The 19,229-nt window shown below is 36.0% G+C and overlaps 1 protein-coding gene across 4 annotated transcripts; it reads right to left on the reverse strand.

Annotated features, from left to right (window-relative positions):
• Positions 1 to 580: 580 nt before the first annotated feature.
• MTMR6 (myotubularin related protein 6) lies at positions 581 to 17,976 on the reverse strand. Of its 4 annotated transcripts, none has more exons than XM_087937165.1 (15): positions 17,764 to 17,881; positions 16,009 to 16,255; positions 15,671 to 15,787; positions 14,846 to 15,008; positions 14,589 to 14,746; positions 13,331 to 13,459; positions 12,174 to 12,308; positions 10,648 to 10,780; positions 9,545 to 9,654; positions 8,572 to 8,697; positions 7,427 to 7,476; positions 6,022 to 6,222; positions 4,940 to 5,074; positions 4,734 to 4,860; positions 581 to 3,931 (listed from the first exon to the last, which is right to left on the reverse strand). In XM_087937165.1, the coding sequence occupies exons 5-15, from the start codon at positions 14,640 to 14,642 to the stop codon at positions 3,677 to 3,679; spliced, it is 1,455 nt and encodes a 484-aa protein (XP_087793291.1). In that variant the 5' UTR covers positions 14,643 to 14,746; positions 14,846 to 15,008; positions 15,671 to 15,787; positions 16,009 to 16,255; positions 17,764 to 17,881; the 3' UTR covers positions 581 to 3,676. The 4 variants fall into 4 exon arrangements, with proteins under 4 accessions (XP_087793291.1, XP_087793293.1, XP_026564571.1 ...); XM_087937167.1 differs by having other exon boundaries at positions 15,671 to 15,714; positions 17,764 to 17,813; XM_026708786.2 differs by lacking the exon at positions 16,009 to 16,255 and having other exon boundaries at positions 17,764 to 17,976.
• Positions 17,977 to 19,229: the final 1,253 nt, after the last annotated feature.

Raw genomic sequence — 19,229 nt, forward strand, 5'->3', positions numbered from 1 at the left:
AAAATATGTTGCTGCATGTAGCACCTGAGATTGTGGTTTTTTAAAAATTATGTCATGCCTTCTTAAATCTGACATTTTCCAGATGTGTTGAGGCATAGCAATAGCTAAATTTTCTACTAGCAGAGCCTTTTATGCCTGACCTGGAAATTGGATGGAAGGCAGTTCGTTAGCAGCGATCAGGACCCATGAGCAGCTATGTGATGAAAGGGGCATTGTCCAACAAAATAGCACAGCAAGAGCGAGTTTAAAATCTCCCTCCTTCTTATATGCCACATACTGACAAATTGCCCTAATGATGGCTATTAATGTGCACAGTGGGCAAATGCACACGCACCCAGCAGATTTGTTTAAGGGCTTTATAATGTTGGCAGTTTTATTTTCAACTCTTATCTTAATGATCCCCAGAATAGAATTGTTTTTTTTCCCCACAACTACCACCTTCAGAATTCCAAGATCTTTTTCTGGTACTTACATCAATCATACCAATTCATATGGTGATGTTAAGAATGCTTTGCCCCAAACGGGGCAGACTTTACACCCATTTAAACTGAATCACACTTGCAATTTGGTTGACTACTCATCCAATTTAAAGATTTTTTTTTTATTATTCACCACCATCATAAACAGAGTTATCCACATTTGACATATTTACTACTTAGTATAAGATCATTTATGAATAAGTTAAAAAGCATTAGTTTCAATACAGATCCTTAAAGAACTCCGCTTCTTACATCCATGATCAATATTTATTTCTACTCTCCACTTTCTCCTTTTTAGCCAATACACAGCCTGACACTAACTCTTCTTTAGAGTTTTAGGTAAGGAACCTTGTTAGACTTCTGAAAATCCAAGCACAGAATTGATGTAATCACTGCCATCTATATGGATTTTTTTCTCAGTAAAGCTGTGGGCAGTTATTCATTCTTTAATAATCATTTCAATAATTTGTTAAGGACAAACATGAAGCTGAGTAGCCTATACTTTCCTGATTCTCTGTTTAAAAACTGTCACATAGCTAGGTTCCAGTCATCTGCATCTGATGTATAAGTTATACATTTTGCTAGATCAGTCATTCCAGCAATTACATTCATTAAGAGCACTCAGGTGGAGGGCATCCTGTTATAATCTGTCTCTCAAGTATTCTGATTCCTCGTTTCTCTTGCATCCCAGTAATAGGAGGGGAGGGGAGAGAGGGAGGGGGGAGGGAGCCCACCTCAGCTATCAAAGGGTGATTTTGGTTCAGTCACTCTCTCTTAACCCAACCTATTTCACAGGGTGGTTGTTGTGGGGAAAAATAGGGAGGACTATGCAAACCACCTTCAGCTCCTGATGGAAAAGTAGAATATGAAACAAATATAGGCAGATAATTTTACATGAGACATGAAATATCCAAAGACCTGCATTTCTACTATTGAAGATGATTCAAGAAGCTACTTATATAACTGTTCAGCAAGATTAATGCAGCTACACAGTTTGTTTTTTTTAATCAGAACACAGTTGCAAGAAATAATTTGTAATACAATGTTTGGTCTTATACTTTAAGTATATCTGATAACAAGCGATTATTAATCTATAGGAAGAAACTGGAGAGAAAAACAACTAGAGATCCAAATTTCTCTGCCCTAACATTTTTCAAAATTACTGCTGTGCAAGATCTGCACAATGCCTAAACAGGCAAAATAAATGAGAATGCACCATCTCTTAGGTAAATGATAGATCCCATTTTCTCCTTTTAATCGGTTTTTGTAGTTAAATAGGTCTATCATGGATATCAAAAAACTTATTTTTTGCCACTTATTCCTTCTTCATATTGTTATAATGTGACCCTTGAAGTGTTTTAGGTAAGATTCTCCTTACCTGTTATTATTCTCCTTACCTATTATTAGTGTGACTGGATCCCAACCAAGATAGAATGAGACAGCCAACTGTGCCAGGTTTTATATAGCCCAATGGCGGTAATGTTCACGCAGCCTTCAATGATTACTGCAAAGCTAAACTTAATTTTCACTGTGTGTGTAATAAGCATTTGGTCCCTCAGGTACAAATTACCTATTATACCACCTGGGATGTTTGATATCCCCAAGGCATGCCTGTTTACCATATCAGCTTTCAATATTAATTTTCTTTTCTTCATTTGAACAATTAAAACAAATTGTGAGAAAGCAAACAGAGACAGAGTCCCACTAATGCAAATCCATTCCTTTTTCTGCTGAAGTAAAAACAAAGATATTGGGAACACACTGATTTACTATACAAATACATAGCATATCTTTTTACCTAAGCATTCTGCTTAACTGGAGATCTGTTTCCTGTGACTTTGGGATACTGTCCTGGATAGTAAATGTCAACATTAATACATTTTCAAAACATCTGAGATTCTACAGTCATCTTGGCTTGTAGACCTAAATTTTAGTTTGTTCTTAGCCTTTACCCAAAAGTGGCTACTTGATTAGTAATTCACATTTATTCACCTTATACATTAATGTGATAATCCTACTGACTGAAAAACAAGCTTTTTATTTCAAATTAAGCTCCACCTTCTAAAGCAGATTTACAAAACAGATTAAAAGCTTGCCAGATACTGCAAATATATCCAATCAAAAAGGTAGAGTTCTTATACTTTCCATTTTACTGAATGCTCAAGTTTCTTTATACAGAACTGCAAGAAGCCTAAAAATATGACAACTCTGAAATATAGCCTATTCTTGGAAATGAGTACTCCAATTCTGAAATACATGCGACACTCCTGGTTTATCCATTTTTATCAACTGAACTGTACTTCTAATAGCTGGACAGAAGTATATGGAAGGTACACAGACTTGGGGCTAAAATTTTAACTTATTAACCAGGTAGAAAACCTTTTTTTTAAACTTATTTTTATAACTAGAGCTTCATCATAAAGTAAAAAGAGAGAAAGGTTTCTTACTTCTATAATTGGTTAAAACTGAATACATGAAATTGATATTCCATAATTACTGATGTGAATCTCATGGTACTGTTTTGAAAGAGAATAATTTAAAGAAGTCACTAAGCATATTTTAGATATTCTAAATGAACTGCTCTCAAAACATGAGCAGAACAAATATATTTGAATATCATTCTTACTACCTTGATACTAATTAATGATGTAAATATCACTGTAAATACTGTAACAGGCAATAAACAGGAACATACACCCACTTTACATTTATATACAGATGTTCACTGATCCCAGTAAATTGTCTTCATCCTAAAAGCAAACATTCAAATATCATTTACTATTTGGCAATAATCAGACTGGGTGAATTAGTAGTAATCATATGTTAGTCGATTCACTGAAATCTTGGCTTGTTTAAATCTCACTAATTTCAATGGGTTTACTATGACTCCATCAGAATCAAAACCAATGACCATTTGGAATAAGCTAGTGTAGCTATAATTTATTGTGATGTTTGACTTTCATTCCCCAATTTCCCATAATAGGTTTTCTAAGTTCTTCATATCCTTTTCAACATCATTAAATTCAATTACCTCTTATAAGAATGACATTTTCAAAACTAATGTGCACTCTAGTCTACGTTAATGAAGCACTCCATTGCACACATCAGTTTTTGGTTACATTCCAAGAGATCAGACTCACAATGCCCTGTCCTGAACTTCAATCTTTTCAGAAAAGCAGAACTGCTTTGTGTGACATTTAACAGGTCATTTTTGCCACTCCGTATTCCAGGCTGACAACAGTAGGCTCTGTTTTGGAGAACTCTTCCATGTACTCGCTGTATCGGTTGTCTGCTGTGTTGGAGCCCTCTATTGTCCGAACACAGTCATTCTCGTCAAAGAGAGGCTGCTCCTTCTTAAAGCAGAGTGAGGTTTTAACTCCTGGTGACACGGGACAGACAGATTCCTTGGCAAAGACAGCATCCAAATCCTTGTGTAAATTGTGGCCCAATTTCTAATATTAAGAAACATAATTCAGAATTAGTAGCTTTTATCTCTTTTCTTTCAACTGTCTCACTAGTAATAAATAGTACTTATTCTAGCCTCCAGTCTTTTGGATAGGAAACTACTTTGTAGCTAAGTCTAGTCACTGGCTTTTACGTTGTCTCCTCTGACAAGTAATGGCCTTCCTACCCTCCACTGGAGGCCCTTTCCAGTTATGTTAATCTAACCTTCTACTTGAAGATATCATGGACTAAATAAGGGTTTCCTCTCACTTTGGTCTCCAGTTTCACCCACTGCTTCCCTGTAGTAGGCTTAGACTTAGGATACTTTATTGTCACTTTGAATGTACGCTAATTGGCATACATTAAAATGAAATTACATTGCATACAGCTCTCAAGGGGTTACCACTTCTAATATAAATATAAATATGACAATATAAATAAATAGAAAATTATTGTATTGATTGTTCATCCATCCATCCTCCTGTTCCCGGTGAGCAGTAACTCTAGACTGAAGTGATTTTACCAATTTACTATTACAATCAGCTATCTACTGTAAAGTAGTAAAAATGCTAGTACTGGAGACTGTAGTACAAGAAATCAAAAAATTCAACTGGATATCAAATCAGTGGACTCTTATTTTCTATATCCAATGGCAAAACACAAAAGCAACCCTCCGCCAAACTATAAATACTACACGAAACAATGAATGGAGATTAAAATCACTCCTAATTTTGGAATAAGGAAATTATTTTTGAGGGGGAAGCTGGTCCTATTTTGGAGTCAGGAGTGAAATTAGTTGCCAACACTCACATTTTCCAATTCTTTAATATCTTTTTCCAGTTGTTTATTTTGCTCACTCAGGCTCATCACATGGCTGAATACAGATTGCCGGGGATGCATTGTGTGATCAAACTGATGATACATGTTTCTCCAAAACCTGTATGTTATCAACACAATGCTACGTTAATACTCCAATCCAGGTGATGGGTTTATAAAATGCATACATTGAAACTTACTTAAAATTAAAAGCAGCTGTATCCGGCTCCAGAATTGAAAGTGACCGTGAAAAATGTTCATTGTAGATTGGATTTAGGTATTTCCTGCGGTCATCCAAAAGAAAAGGCCACAAGGAAAAAGTCTTCTCTTTCAATCTTAAAATAATGAGAGCCTAGAATTAAACATTTGGCAGTGGCTGAGGAATATCTACACTGTATCAAGGTGCACAAAATGTGAGATATTTATGATAAGAAAGGCATAAAGAACAGAGTTAAATTACAATTATGAACTACAAAGAACTGTTTAACACTGCCTTCCTGCCCATTTCTATCCCACAAACATTCCCTAATTTAAAGAGGACAAAAAAGAGGTTACAAGACGGATATCTATTCGGTTCCAAAGCTCACACCCAACAAACTGACTGGAAGGAATTTCAGGATGTAAAATGGCCATCAAAGGGAGGAAAAGAAAAGATATCGAAGGAGGACTTAGGTTCATGTGGTTTCCGTCTATATTAAAGAAATATATTAATCTCAGGAAGATTTTGCACATATTAAAACCCAAACAAGTAGCTTTCTCTCCCCCCACCACAATATGTAAGTGTTTCCTCCATGTGAAAAAGGATTCTAAGCCATCAGCACTTAAAAGAGCTACCTCCCTGTTCAGCCTAGCAAAGCTTGATTTCTAGTACTGATTTTATCTGATAGTTAAATATTTAATAGCCCTGAGGGGAAACTCTTTGACTACTTTTGGCAGTAAAGTGCAGCCATTCCATTAGGCTGTAGCAGAAAGAAAGATTAAGTACTGGAACTCTTATTTCTGTTTTGCCACCACATTCCCCTCCCCTCCCTCTCCTCTCCTTTTTTTCTCTTTTGAAATTTTATTTTAAACTGTTGTCCCTCCCATACTTTAGACAGTGATTTTTTTTTTCAGACTGTAAGTCCCTGAAGATGGGGACTTCCTTTCTGTATTGATCTGTAAGAACAGTGGGAGGCTTTTTAATTGTAGCACAAAAATGGTGGAAGAAAAGACACAAGGGAGGAGGGAGGAATATATGGAGAAGTGCAGTTCTGTGGTAATATATTGTTCCTAAGAGCCTTACTTGAGCTCCTCTCGTTCTTTTTGGCAGTTTCCAATGAAGTTTCCAAACTGGCAGGAATGGATGTGCTCATGGATCTGAAGGAGAAAAGCTTCATTGTACTCAAAGGCCTGTGGAAACTGCTCTGTCAGGTGCCAGACGCATTCTAAAAATTGGGCAAACACTGGGGATATTTCCTTTGGGTCACCATCCAGTTGTCCACATCTATAAAATATAATATTCCATGTTAGTTAGTGAGAGATAAAAATGATGCATTTCCCAGAGTATATGAGGAACGTTCACTAAGCAGTCTATGGTTACACATAAAGACTTGTAAAAAATGAAATGAAATGTCCTTTTGTAAACCTTTTTTCTGTATTATACTTTTAACACAGTTAAGAGGGCAATCATTACTCAGGCACAAAAAAATTTCTAGGCACGTCCACTGGACTGCCACAAGAGAACACAGCGCTCGCTATAAAATTGCTTTTTGGGGATCCTGACTTGTTTCACACCCAGTCCACCATATAGTTTGGAGTGGCTGATATCTTATGGCTCCCAGGGACCTCTAGATTGTTCAAAGCGAAATATTGGCATTTGATTTTGGGGAGGGGATGGATTGCATAGGTTTAAGGAACAAAATGATTGCCTTTAGCCTTCCAATGACTTAGGTATCCATAACACTCCATGCAAAACCCCAAATCCTCCAAAAGAAATCCTTAAAAATTTCAGCACTACCCACTCTGCAAAATTAGTGTGTTTGCTCTATTTCCTGCCCTATTTATGTCTATTAACAGGGCATAGAGAAATGGCTTTCTTGGCATGGAATAGAATGCTGTCTGAAATACATCACAACAATTACATTGGGGAAACTGTGTGCAGCATTTGGACCTTAATGATTCAAATATAAATTTTTAATTTTAAGTCCAGTTAGAAAAATAACAGAAAATAGAAGGGGGGTGGGGGGGAATTGAAGCTTATGCAGCATCTATGCAAGTAATAATGGCAAAGGTACTTATTGTTAATGGTCTATGACTGTTTTGCCAAAAAATCCTTTGCAATAAGGATAGCTCTTCCAGCGAGAGAAAGAGTGTTGGGTGTGTGTGATCATTTGAACATACAACCTGCTAAAAATCAGAAAAGGGCTGTATAGCATTCAAAAAAATCTGAACAGTTAAGAGTTAAGTCAGTTAATTAAATTGGAAATAAGGCTGCTCGGGTTTATTTTTTCAATCTTTATAAAATCTTGAATAGTATATAAAGCAATCAACTGTTCTAAAACAAAGTAAATATATATTTCTAATTTAAACTGAAATATGTTTGAACAAGATTACAATATGCAGGCTTATACACTGCATATTAGTTTAACATGATAAAGCACATTACATAAAGAATTCAAATGTAGACTTTTTAAAATGAAAAACATTACCTATCTGAAAATTTGTGTCCAAAAGCAATCCAGTCTTTTTCCACCAAAACCTAGAAGAAATCATGTATCAGTTTTTAATCATGTAGTATGCTTTATGTTTTAATTTAAAAAATATTTCCCAAGTCACCATTTTCATTCTGGATTTCTTAGCTCGATAGAGAAAACAAAACAAGTTTTCCAGAGCTGGAAGATGAGGACTACAAGTACTCCTTGCTTACCAACCATTCAAAGTTATACCGTTGCTAGAACAGGAGGATGTGTGTGACAGGTTCTGGGCACTATGGTTATCACAGTGTCCCCACGGTCACATGTTCACAGTTTGGATGCTTGGCAACCAGTGTATGCTTACAACAGTTGCAGCATCCTGCAGTCATGATTGCCATTGGCGTCCTTCACAGTCAGCTTCTAATAGGCAAAGCCAATGGCGAAGCTGGAAGGAAGTTGCAAGTTGTGGTCACATGACATCACCCTTAATGACTGCATGTGATTAACGCAGCTAGAACTGACATGTTGGTGTGATCACATAATATCATACTTAATAATTGTACTTATACAATTGTATAATTGTAATTGTAGCAATGGAGATACCAATCCCAGTTGTGGTCAGTGAGAATTACCTATATTATACATATATCTTTCTATATAAATACCACAAGTAAAAGAAACATAAAATGCAGGTTTCAAATAACACTGTAAAGTTCATTAATTACAGGATTTAAAAAACAAGGCACAGAGGAAATCTTTATATCTAGTCCAAGTTACCGGATATAGCAGACTCAACTGGCGTGCTTACAACTTAAAATTAGCACCAGAAACACATCAATAGCTTATAATCTTTTTCCCCATTTATTGAGAAAATATCAGTATAATGTCTGGTTTTCTTTATCTGTTTCAAACATTTTTGAAATTACTTATTTTAAAATTCATATGTAGTTAATATCTGACTCTTACTGATTCAAGAATTATTTGAATTGGGATCCACTGTATAATTTAATTACGTTTGAACGTTAATGCACAGTGCTATGTTCAATAGCTTCATTATTAAGCAGATGAACACATCTGAAACACAAAATTATGCAAATTTAATAAAGTTGGTGAGCTTTAACATTGGCCGAGTGTGACTTAAGCTTGCTTTGCATACTTACCATGAATCCTTTAATTGTTCTATAAAAGGGATCCAGTAATAGAGAACCCAAGGAACAGACCTGAGATGTCCGGTCCCAACCATCAGAACAATGTACTAATACACTTGCACTCTCAAAAGCTATGGCCTGTGAAGAGATCAAAGCTTACTGATGTGTGTATAACAAAGAAAATGAATTCAACCGCTCAACTGAATTAAAATATTTAATTCATTCCAGCCTTTCAAGAATTCTTCAAATGAGCTGGAACTCTTAACTCCCAAACATTCTGGCCAACCTAAATGCAGAACCAGAGGATCTGTAATCTATGTCACAGTGGAAATAAATTCTGGGAATGCACTCTCAACGTATTTGTAGGCCTGTGTTCTCAACTTTGGCAACTTTAAGATGTATGGACTTCAATTCCCAGAATTCCTCATAATCACTCCGGGACAGCGTATTTATGTCTGGATCTCACCTAATTGTTCAACAATTATTTACAGCTGATTGCTTGAGGGAAAAGAGTAATTTCCCTCAAGAGTATTCAACCCACATAACCTTGTTTGCCTTAATGACAAAATATGATTATCACTGCTTAAGCTATTAGTTTTGGCTCCTTTACTTTAGAAACACAACCGATTGCCTTATGGCAGGATTGAATGCTTACCAACTAAATATTTAGTTAATACATGTGACATGAATAGCATATAAATTTAATAAATAATAACAAGAACTGACCTAAACTACTTAGGAAGTCAGGTAGTGGCCAGTTGTGATTAACATGATATATACTTCTTTTTTAAAAAGGCAAATTCCAAACAGAATGTGGGATTTTCTAATTAAACACATATGCTCTACTACTGAGCTATGGTTGAAGACTTTAGAAATGAAATTTCCAAATTCTCTTGATCTGATGGTGTTTACTGAAGGCCATCTATATTCTCAAATGAATAATACAGTATTAACAACTTTTGACAAATTATTAAATGCAAATTACTTTAGCTAAGAAGATAGCAGCATCCAACACTGCCTTGATGTGTCGCAGCCATCCAGAGCTCTCCAAGCCAGACAGAAAATCATTAACTGAGAGGCCTCTTGTTCCACAAACTAAAATAAAATGAAACACAGATAAATTCAAGTGCAATAGTAGCAGCTCTCTGTGCAAGAATCAAAAGTGGATTAGCAACTGTATGAAGAAATCTGAATTTCTGAACTTGTTAAACATATGAAGCATTTTTCTCTATCCCAGTTTCTTTTATATATCCTGTTTATACCCCAATCTGTCTCAAACTCTGGTTTCTTGTATTAACTGTTAATTATGCGGAAGCAATCTAGTGTAAACAGTCCTTTCGTCTTATAAATTAACATAATTATACTTGAAAAGAGTGCATCCATCATCTTACTCAATATGTTCCTGTTGTTTAGAATGCACACTTGTCTTTTATCATTTAAATACTTACTATGAGGAATCACTAATGCAGCCATGCACTTGTTTGATAAGATACGACTCCTCAGTCTCCTCAGATGGACTGTCCATCACTATTGTAAATAGTGCTAATAGCTGCTAAACTCGAAGGAATCATGAAATTCCAATTAGGCAGCTTCCCACAATTAAGTAATATTTAAATGATATATTAATTATATTATATAAATACATTGTAATTAAATAAGTACATATATTATGCATTATATTAAATATGTATATAATTTATACATTCATATAAATGTTTAATAAAATATCCATTACTAGGATGGCAATCTTTAATAATTTCTGAAATAATCAATACATAAATGAAACCCTAAAAACTGATTAAATGTATATACTGCACGACTCCCAATGATTCTGCCTTGTTTACATTAAAAATGTAGCTGTTTTAATTGAACTGAAATATATTCAACAGAGGAAATCTCATTAAGAGGATAAGCTCTCATAATACTGGAAAGTAGAATTTCACATTAGCAATATGTATAGCATGAGAAATACACTATTTCAATAAATCCTTTGATATGAACTTGATTTATGTAAAATCACTTTTTTGCAAGAGTGAATCTTGTACTCGAGAAATGTTTAGTATTAGTGAAAGGCACACATATTCATACCTTCCAGAAGCTTTTGCAGGCTTGATCTCATTACATGGATATTTTCAATACCAACAAATTGGAATCTAATGTTGGAATAATTATCTTCATTTTCATAGCCTTTACCTGCTGCTCTATTGGCCATTGCATTCAGCTTGGAGAAAAAGGTTTAATCATGTATAGGAAGCAAAGCAATATACAATTATTATAATTTCCTGAACAATATGAAACAGAAGAAAATTATATTTTTATAACTTGGCTTCTAAGCCTTAAGACTGTTGTGATTTTGCATGATTCTTTCTCCTAACTCAAATGATTAGCCATGCTGCCTCCCAACTCAGTATCCTCAGATATCTTAGTTTCCTGTAAGTCACTCAGATCCTTTGGGAATAGAGTGGCATTTAAAATAAATAAGGAAAATAAAATGAACATGATAGTTTTCACAACATATTGAGAATTGAGAAAGTCTTCCTATTCTACTACTCACAAAGTATGGTAACCCATGATATATTTAACTATTGGTTATTAAATTAAGTTACAATTAGCTAACCTTGAAGACATAAGCCACAATTTACAAACCAAAATGTCTCTTTAAGGAACATGGTTGTGCAAAAAGTTTGAGAAATCCAAAAACAGCACCATGGGCCTAGAAAAAAATCAGGATTGCTTTAGGATTTGAAAAGTAGTGCTTTATATGAATATTTTGAAGCACCCCTTCTTTCAAAGAACGTGTAAACTCCTAAAAACAAAACAAGTGGTGATGATGATAATGATCATATTGCTCATACTGGATCCTAAAAGAAATCCAGAACAGTATGGATTACAACAATCCAATTTGATATTTTCCACCTAAGACGTTAGTAATACTGCTATGCAACACTTTGGACTTCATTCCAGAGAGATTCTTTTTTTCAGAATTAAGGTACCTATCTCCAATTCCAAAAGAATCAAATCATTTCTGGAACTGTACAGTTGTCATATAATCCTAGGAAAAGGCATGGTTGCATTAAAGTATTCCTGACAGACCTGCAGTTACAAAATGTATTTCCAAATACTTTTTTCAAACTGAATGTGAGCCATTGCATGACCCTATTTGTAAAATACTGAGAATCAATAAGTAGGAAGGAAATAACAATAACAATTGATTAAACATATATGCTGCTTGTTCCAAAGGTGCTTTTTCAGGAGGCAACTGGACTTTGTTTTTCTTTTGAACTTGCTTCTCCTCCAAGAAGCTTCTTCAGCTCTGACAGGATAGTGGGAAATGAAGAAGCTTCTTGGATGAGAAGCTAAACGTCTTCAAAAGAAAAAACAAGACAATCCAATTGCCTCTTGAAAGAGCACCTTTGGGACAGCCATGACCTGGATGACTGAAAATCTCTACAGACATACATACTGCTTGATACCCAGTGACTCTGGGAAGTTTATAAATTACTCTTAAAATATTAAAAACAGGAAAACCTCAACAATAGATAAAATTAAAGAATAAAGACAGCGAGAATGCCAAAACCAAATAGGAGAAAAGAAAAACACAGCTACAAACTTACTTTTGGTCGGGTATCCATGACATACATATAGTGGTTATTGGGATTAGCTTTACTTATTGCTTGCAACATGTGTTCATCCTCCAGACATCTGGCACTGAATCCTGAGAGTGGTTGACTACATCTGCAAATGGTAGCCTGGTAAGAAAAAAGAGGGGTAAATATAAAGAAAAGGTTGCACTTTAAACCTGGTGAAGGCAGGAACAGTAAGTCAGTGTGTTGCTATCTTGCAATACAACAAAATAAAACAGGGAAAACCAAGGCTCCAGTGTTTCAAATCTGTACTTGCAAAACTTTTTTTTGGGGGGGGGGGCAGGTGTGTGTGTCTGTGTGTATAGGGAGAATATGCTCAGATCTTCTATATAATGATTTAAAACACAAATACAGCTTGTGTTTACTGCACAAAAATAGCTGATTCGCATCAGTGTCACTGACATTGTCATTGACCAATATGTTCACTTGCTTCTAATGATCACGCATGTGAGCCTAGCTGCAGGCTATGGATTCCTCAGAGAAAGGACTGCCAATCTGTGACTTTTCTAACCATGGATAATTGCTACATTATTAACTAAACAGAAAATTAAGGAAACTAATACTCTTTATTTCATTTGACAACTTATTATGGTCGTAAATACGCAGTCATATTATTATTACAGTTTATCCTTGACTTACACCTGCTCATTTAATAACAGTTCAAAGTTATTAACAACCTTGGAGAAAGCAAATTAATGACTTGTCCTCAAAGTTATGATGGTCCACCTCCTCAATGGCCATGTGATGTCAATTTGAGAATTGCAATGTCTCATGGTCTCGTGATCATGATCTGCAACCTTCCCAGCCAGCTTCCTACAGGCAAAGCCAATTAGGGAAGCCAGATTCACTTAACAATCATGATAATTCACTTAACAATAATAGTTAAAAATAGTTTGTAAAATCAAGCGTGATCAAGTGATGACTCATTTAATGACCACATTGTTTAGAGACTGAATTTCTAGTCCAAACTGTGGTCGTAAATCAAGGACTACTTGCATTATTAGCATTCAATTTCTTTGCTCTAGAGTAGATCTAGGGACCTAGATTACTGTACTTACCCACTTTGTCTTTTCCTGTACTGGAAAATAGCCTTTAGATACTTGCGTTGAAAAGAAATCAGACTATACCTCATTATCTTTATGATAATATGAGAGCACAGGGAACCTTCCTTTGCTTCGGAATTTAGAACTGCCAACAATTATGGGCTTGCTTGCACTCCTGGGAACGTAAAGGTCTCTAGGATATGTCTCACAAATCTGTGAAGGTTTAAAAAAAGGAATTGCAAACAAAAATCATGTTAGGTATGTTGTATATCCAATTAGCATTTTTATCAGAAACACCTAAGTTGGGATATCTAAGAGTTCTCAATATCAGAAAAATGGATGAAAGTGAAAAGGAATGAAAGAATAGAATATAGTTTCGAATGCAGTTATGTCTATATCTTCTGGCTGAATGTAATGATCAGGAATGAGACCATAGCAACTGATCACATATTTACATGAGGCAATATAGTTGTCCAACAGTTTGTGATAAAAGCCAGAGCTAAGTTGAGGGTGTTTACATTATAATTCTCCAAATTTCCTGGTTCTTCAAAAACAAAATATTACTAAACTTTAAAGTCTGACTTTCTTACAATAAAGTATAGCAAGTGAAAATATGGGCAATCATGTGATAAAAATATATACTGATGAATATTACTACCAGTTATCCTAAGTCTGTGGATTTCCATATTTCCTTTCTACAAGATGTCTATTTTAGTATATATTTTCAATACAAATGTAACATAAAGAATAAGTTAACAGAGTACAGCTCACTAGTTGCATTGAAAGCTGACATGAGAAACATAAACAAGAACCATCAATAAAAATATACAAGAACAAAAGACAAAACACATGAAAAATCATAAACAATTGCCTAAAGCATACAATCTGAGGAAAATGCTTGTTTAAGAATCTCCAATCAAGAGTTCTCAAAACTATATTCGAAACTATATTCTATTCTTTCATTCCTTTTCACTTTCATCCATTTTTCTGATATTGAGAACTCTTGATCTCTGTTATCAGGAAAAGAAGAAAGCACAGGTCTAAACACAGATATTCTGATTTGCTTTTCAACCTTAATGTGTACCACCTGAATAGTTCTTGCAGATCATCTTGTCATCCAACCACCTAGTTAGGGACTCCAAGAAATTATTAAAAAGTTATATGAATCAAGAGAGTGCTTTTGAGACAGAGTTCTGAAATGAGAAGATAATAAACCAATCATTGTTCCTTCCCTAACATGAAAGCAATTGTCCTAATATTCAAAAATCCATTCGATCTCTGTAAAATATGAGAGCACTAGAAAAGTAACAGGTATATCATAAATGCATGAGGAACCTATTACCTTATAATTGTGGTTAGCATCTGATAACTGCCATTCAGAGTTAGGCACACCCATCCGTTCGTATTCTTCTGTGAGGTCAATGATTTGCCAGCCTTGCACTCTCTCTTCCTCGTTTTGCTTTGGATTATATGAAAAGGCATACAATTCATCGTATCTTGCTGAAACAGGGTGAGGGGAAAAAGAAAAATATTAGCTTGATCTTTGTTGTTTAGTTCTTTAAAAAAAATGAAGTGAAATGAAGAAAGCTGCCCCCCTACCTGGTTTTGACAGCTGAAGCAAAGAGTTATAAATATCATGGCAGTCTCTTTCTCTAGGAACAATGAAGTGGACTGTTCTGAAGTTCTTACACTGAATCACTAAGGGGCAGCCAGAAGTAGTCAAAGCAAGTTTCTCCACTGCAGCAATATGATGGTGTAATATCTATAGCATACAGGAAACCACAAAAATTGTAAGTTAAACAATACAGATAAGGCTCTTTCAACAATCTTAGTTTTTAATGAGGATGCATAAAATCTGTGTATCCCGTTTTTAGCTATCTCCAGATGTACTGATGCTACGTCTCTCAGAATTGGCTATGCTTGTGGGCATTCTGAAAGCTGCAGTACCAACACACATAGTGAACATCAGGTTCACACGAGAGGACCTACTTGTTCACTATAATGAGCATAATAATGTAATATTATGTCAACATTGCTTGTTGCTCTTTTTCTGTTTGAAAAGTAGCTTTAAGCATATTCAGTATAGATTTCTCATTTTGTTTTGGCAAATACAGCCTATATATTCTACCTCATTGATTTCATACAGGAGACTGCAGTTAAAGCTTTAAATTTTTCAAATACACACTGTAATATAGAGGCAATGAAGCTCAGAAAAATCTTATGTAGATTATTTTTAAGAAGAATCTTATAAAGATTCTAAACACTCAACTTCCATGGTTAAGACTGCCTTTAGAGTTGTAACATAAATGTCACATGGCACTTTTGAAAAGTTGTGCACATCAGCCCATATGTTTCTTGGAAGTTACACAATGTAGAAAAAGATATAAATAAAGGAATGCAAGCATAAAACCTTATTCTTCTTACCCATGTCTCTTTCTGGCTGGAATCTATAAATAACAAGTGAGTTGCTGTAAGATAAAGAGTTCCTGTTTGTGACTTGATGTTTGTGCTGAATCGGTCTAGTAATTTTACCTGTTCAACCTGCATTTTAAAAAAAGCAAAGTATTGCATGTAACTATTCAACAATATCTCAACTGAATATCTCAACTCACCAAATGATTTCTTGCACAGGAAGCTGTCTTTATGATGCAGTTTGCTCATAGATTACACTAAAGTTAATAAAAATATAGTTCTTTCTTGTCTGCATGGATTGTTTTCTAGATATCAAAAATATCAAAAAAAATTGAAGAGGATGCTCTTACACTTTGTTTGGAGCCAGACCAAAATGAGCGTCCTCTGGATTCTGCTGTGAAATATTTTCAGGCTGGGGGAGCCTGAGATGAAATAGCTGCTCTAGGCTACAATCCACTGAAATTAGGACATGAGTGTCTCTAATTATGAAAGGGAGGGTCCTGTTCATGCCAAACTCTTCATATCTTAAGCTGCAGTATTAGATGTACAAAAGTTAAAAGTATGCTCCAAGAATCTGGTTCACACGTAGTGCTTCATCTATTGGACAGAGATACAGACCAATGTATTTATAATGACCAGGGAAATGCCAGGTTAAAAATACTGATAATTATTGCTTGATATGCAAAAAGAGAGATAAAGCAAGAGCTGTTGGCAGAGGAAGGCTATTATCAGTTACTTACAAGAATGCAAGGAAAACAAATCAATATTACATTAATCCAAGTCTATGCTCAAACCATGAATAGAGAGGAAACAGAAGCCAAACAGTGCTAGAGTAATTTACAACACATTGTTGACACACCATTCAAAAAGCATTATTTAATTTGGCAAATTTGAAAGTAAAAAACAGCATATGGAATAATGAGGAAACGTTAAACAGTGTATAAAAAGTAGGCAAACCTAGAAAATGATAAAATGCCAGCAAAATGATTTATTGCAAGATTATACAGTTGAATTGCTATTTGAAATTTATAAACAAATACAGAAAAACAGCAACAGCCAAGAAAATAGAGAAAAAGTTATTTCAACAGCAAAAATGACAGTGCTGAAAAAATGCTTAAACTTCTTAAGTATTACATTTATTTCACATACCAATGCTCAGTATTTTGTAGTCCAGAATTCAATAGTACATGGAATGACAATAAAATACAAGCTGAATTTGGAAGAGGTAAGGTTTTCCAAAATCACATGCTAAGATCTAATAAATAATGGAAATGGTAACAAAGGGTTTTTTTTAAGAGCATCCATCTTTGCTTATTGTGGGCCCTTTGAATTTTTTTTTAAATGCGCTGCTGGCAGCTTACCCAATGAGTGCCCTTTAGTGGCACACAATGGGTTTCAGCGATGTTGATCACAACTAACTGTGGAGTCCTGGTGTCTGGAAAAATCCAAAGCAATGAAAAAGCTGCTGATAAGCCTGCTAGTTAGGTTCCACTAACATATGCTTCCAGGAAAAGAGAGAACCCGACAGACAAATCTGTCAAAATGATAATTCAACGGATCAAGAAGAGGCTGAAGTTCCTGAGTAACAACCCTTGCAACAGGCTGCTGCAATTCCAATTCTATTTACCTTTAGGTTGGAACCATAACCGAAATGCAAATGCATTTATTTAAGCCTCTCCAGATAGGAAGAGCGCATGGAGCCTGAAAAGGTGGACGATTCCTTTGAAACATCCAAGTACTTCGCAGAAAGCAGTCTGCCTTATCCAAAACAAAAAAAAACCCTTTCAACAGAATGCCAGGCACCAGCCAGGTCATTGTCATTGTCACTCAGTATTGCACCCCCTCACCCCAAAATTAATTCTTTAATGAATAAAGAGTTCTAAACGTGCTTTGAATTCGGTGTGTGTGAGGATTCTACACATCTGGAGGGCAGCAGGCTGGGAAGGAGAGCCCGGAGGGAGCGGATCCTGGCCATCCCAAGGGTTGCCCGCTGCCACCGAGCAGAACCTAGGCAGCCGGAGGAATTAGCCAAGCCACAAGTTAAGTGTCTGCTCCCAGTTAGCTGGCTGCCAAACGGGCCGGCGCGGAGGGAAGAATGCTATTACCTTCGTGGTGCGGATGTGCTCCATGATGCCGCCACGCCCAAACCAGTCCAGCAGCCACCCGGAACCACCAACGGCAACCACCGCCTGTTTCTAACTGGAAGCAGACCCGGCGTCTCCAGGAGACGCTTCCTGAGACCTGAACTGAGAGAGTGGGAGGGAGGGAGAGAAGGAAGGAGGCAGGAAGGAATGGGAGCTAGAAGGCCGACGTCTCTCACAGCGACCCCTAGCGCCCGGAAGACCCAGTTTGTTTGTTTAATGAAAACGTTAAAGCCATACGCCAGCCACCTCACTATCCAAAGCGAATTTGAGCTGCTTACAGTTCAGTGAAATAGAAATATAAAAGCAATTGTCAACATATTTAAAATTATAAGGGTTAACATATCAACATTTCATAAAAGAGATAAAGCACAGACAGGTGGTGGGTAGACTTACCTGCATCCTTGTATCCTTGCGCCTGCATTGGTACACCAAAGAAAAGTTATGGATTCATGAAAGAGAAAAGTGGTGATAATTGACATATTATTACATTAACTTAATCACATCCTAAATGGGTTTTATATTACTGCATTTGATGGAGTTACGATTCAATAAATTTAGGAAACTGGCAGGGCAAACTAGTGTACATCAACAGGGAGCAAATCCCACACTGATTATGTTACCTAGCAGCAATGGTGGGATTCAAATTATTTTACTACTGGTTCTGTGGGCGTGGCTTGGTGGGCGTGGCAGAGGAAGGATCCTGTAAAATCTCCAGTCAGAGGTGGCATTTGCCAGTTTTCTGAACTACTCAAACTTTCCAGTACTGGTTCTCCAGAACTGGTCAGAACCTGCTGAATACCACCTCTGCCTAGCAGGTAATGAAACAACTACAAGCAAGCAACCAAGCTCAGAGAACACCATCGACTCCAATGACTCCAAAAATTCAGAAAATTAGGCCAGCATATTTAAGATTGTGCCCTGATTTTACTTATAGTGAATGAAGGATTAATATGTACAGGTAGTCCTTGAATTACAACAGCTCATTTAGTAACCATTCAAAGTTACAACAGCACTGAAAAAAGTGACCTATGACAGTTTTTGACACTTACGAACTTTGCAGTATTCCAATGGTCACATGATTAAAATTCAGATGCTTGGCAAGTGGTTCATACTTAATGACAGTTGCATGTTCCAGAGTCATGTGGTCTCCTTTTGCAAACTTCTGACAAGCAAAGTCAATGGGGAAGCCAAATTCACTTAACAATCATGTTACTAATGTAACAAATGCAATGATTCATTTAACAACTGTGGCATGAAAAATTGGAAAATGGGGCAAACTCACTTAACAAATGTTTCAGTTAGCAACATAAATTTGGACTCAGTTGTGGTCGTAACCCTAGCACTACCCGTATCTGCAAATCTGCCCGTGTTTCTGAACTCTGTGATTCTTTGCTTCTTCAGCATTCAGTTTTCTATCATTCTCTTTA

Source organism: Pseudonaja textilis, chromosome 7 (assembly GCF_049901715.1).
Source record: "Pseudonaja textilis isolate UNSWEBS1 chromosome 7, rPseTex1.2, whole genome shotgun sequence".
NCBI lineage: Eukaryota > Metazoa > Chordata > Lepidosauria > Squamata > Elapidae > Pseudonaja > Pseudonaja textilis.

What these genes read in the sequence shown, in the direction of transcription:
- MTMR6 (XM_026708786.2), bottom strand. Translation starts at nt 17,787, where the DNA reads ATGGAGCACATCCGCACCACGAAG. An exon ending in ATTATCATAAAGATAATGAG is followed by an intron (nt 12,309 to 13,330) that starts GTATAGTCTGAT and finishes TTTTCTTACCAG; the next exon opens with GCTACCATTTGCAGATGTAG. An exon ending in CTGCTATCTTCTTAGCTAAA is followed by an intron (nt 8,698 to 9,544) that starts GTAATTTGCATT and finishes ATCTCTTCACAG; the next exon opens with GCCATAGCTTTTGAGAGTGC.